The 2,792-nt window shown below is 39.8% G+C and overlaps 1 protein-coding gene across 1 annotated transcript; it reads left to right on the top strand.

The window, feature by feature from the left end:
- Window positions 1–277: 277 nt before the first annotated feature.
- On the top strand, window positions 278–783 carry LOC139703533 (uncharacterized protein CXorf51A-like). The gene is made up of 2 exons (XM_071607036.1): window positions 278–403; window positions 562–783. Exons 1-2 carry the CDS (start codon window positions 278–280, stop codon window positions 781–783), a joined length of 348 nt encoding a protein of 115 aa, XP_071463137.1.
- Window positions 784–2,792: the final 2,009 nt, after the last annotated feature.

Raw genomic sequence — 2,792 nt, 5'->3', positions numbered from 1 at the left:
AGCATCTCCTCTCCCCCACATCCCAGAAGTGCCAAGAGTGTTGATTTGCAATATCTAAGCTATAGCCTGGTTTCCCTAGCAACCTCCCTAGCCTCTTCATGTACAGAAGTGTCAGAGAGAGTGCTTTGTGAGGTCTAACCTCCTCCTTAGTCCTCATTGGCTGGGGAGTAACTTGCTGGCCAATGAAGGCTGAAGGGTGTGGCCCTTCATTGTCTTGGGAGGACATATATGCCTAGGATCCTTACAGCTCTTCAGAAGACCACTGGGAGGCTTCAGTATGGCTAAGGCAACCAAGAAATCACAGAAGCCTAATGCAGATATGGCCCAGTCAACATCATCGATGAAAGAAAGAAAGAATATGAAGACTTCCTATCATCACTCCAGATGCGGAAGAGGCAGCAAGGTAAGATAACCCAACCCAAGCTTCTCCTTTCTGCATTCATTCCCCACGACCTAAGACTCCTATTTATTTTTCATCTGGCACAAACCCCTACTTCACATGTATATCCTATCTTCTTTTCCCAAACCAATGCCCTTATGGCCTCTCTGTTGTCCTTACAGATACTAAAGTCCACCAATAAGGGTAAAAAAACACTTCAAAATAATTCAAGCAAAAGAGACTCAGAAAAGCCTTCCACATCTCTGAAAAAATCTAAGAAAACTAAAGGAACAATACTCTTTGGTCATTATCATCGGCTAAATGAAAAACTGAATAGAGAGCCAGAAATGGAAAATACCCCAGAAACCTCCAGCATTTCAAGTGATGATCTGGACAGCAAGTAATTGAGTGGGGCCAGAGACCTCAGAATAATCTGCAGAGTGTCCAGAGGTCTGGCAGCTAAGAAATGGCTCAATTTTACCACAGGTTACTAACATTAATGGTGGTGAAAATAAAATCAATCTGATGTGAAAAGATGTGTATCTCTGTGAGCCTCTGATGCTGGAGTGGGAACAAATAAAAGGTAGAAGTAGGTGTTTGAGAAGGGAGAGATGTGGGATCTGTGGAGTTGGAGTTCAAAAGATAAATTGTTATCCACACATTGAAGGATAAAGACAAAGTGAGGACTGAGGACTGAAGACAAACTTCCTCTTTATACTTGATCCCACAGGCAAGGCGAAAAGGACTTCATGTTTCTCCCTATTTGTGTATGGCTTTAGTATGTAGATTTCCAGAAACTGTATAAGGTGAGGCATGTGAGTGGCAGTATCTCAAAAAATATACAAGGAGTCACCTGAGGAACACTGACCTCATAGTGGTGTTTGTTACTCCATACCCTATTATGTAAGCAACTAATGGCTCTCAGAAGGGCTAAAGAACTCACTCTATCATCCCTAGGAAAGTAATGGTGATTGAAAGAACAAATCCAGAACCAATCAGCCCACTTAAGAAATTTGGGGTAGAGTAAGCCATTGGGAGTGGTCTGCCTCATGTGCTGGCAAGAAAATGGAGCATTCATTGTTCATGGAGAAGTTTTAAGCAACATGGCTCCTCCTACAAATATCTTTAAGCTTTATCTTTTTCAAAGTTGTTTTCATCCATGAAAAGAGTTTCATGCTTAATTTATGGAACTATAATTGAAGCACAAGAACCTGTACGTGATTAAAAAGTTTGTATGTGGGCTGGGGTTGTGGCTCAGTGGTAGAGCACTTGTCTGGCATCTGTGAGGCACTGGGTTTGATCCTCAGCATCACATAATAATTAAATAAAATAATGGTATTGGGTCCACCTACAACTATTTTTTTAAAGTTCGTATGTTTTATCACACACACACATACTAATCACAATTATAAGAGTGAATATATCCATCATTCCTTAAAATTTCCAAATGCTGTTAGTCCCTTTTGTGATAGTAAAATACCTGAGGATGGGTACTTTATTTTTTAAAAAAAGATTTCACAATTTTGGAAGCTGAAAGTCTGAGATTGGGCAGCCTCACCTAGTTGGCCTCTGATGAGGGCCTTCCTGCTATGTCATAACATGGGCTGATGGCTTCACATGATGAAGGAAGTATGTGTGTGTGTATGTGAGAGGTAAATCACATGGAAAGAGAGAAACAGAGTAGGAAAGGGTCAAAATTGCTCCTTTATAACATCTCTTCTCTCATGGAAACAAATTCAGTCCTACAATCAGCATGATGAGCATTAGTATCTTCAGAGGGGTGATTATTAAAGGGGTGATCATCTCCCACTAGGCCCCACCTCTTAAAGTTGTCTTCCAACCTTTCAATACCAAATATACTGGGGACCAAACCATATTCAAACTACAGCATGCTTCTTGGCAATATCTCCCTCCTACCCCTCCCTGTACCCCCATCTCCAGGTAACTACTGTCTTGCTTGTGGCCACTATCAGTTTCCATTTTCTAGAGGTTTATAAAAATGGAGTCATGAAATATATACTCTTTTTTTCATCTAGCCTCTTAGAAAATTCTTCTCACCCCTCAAAAATCTTTTATTGTTTTAATTTCTAAAAGATGCCTGCAGTCAGTAAGTTTTTTTTTAAGTTATAGTTGGACACAAAGCCTTCATTTTATTTATTGAATTTTATGTGGTGCGGAGGATTGAACTTAGTGCCTCACGTGCTAGGCGAGTGCGCTATCACTGAGCCACAACCCCAGCCCTGCTAATAAGTTTTAAATGTGTATATATAAGGTACAAAAAGGACATTATTAGCACTTGTACATTAATTATCAGATATATTATGTGAGGGAATTAATGTGGAGAAATTCTTGTTATACTATTAACCTTAGATATCATGTAATTAAGTTACTGCTTTCCTTTCTAAAGTAAGTT

This window comes from Marmota flaviventris, chromosome Y (assembly GCF_047511675.1).
Source record: "Marmota flaviventris isolate mMarFla1 chromosome Y, mMarFla1.hap1, whole genome shotgun sequence".
In the NCBI taxonomy this organism is placed as follows: Eukaryota; Metazoa; Chordata; class Mammalia; order Rodentia; family Sciuridae; genus Marmota; species Marmota flaviventris.
Note: the sequence above shows the minus strand (reverse complement) of the source record. Positions and strands in the feature narration are given on the sequence as shown.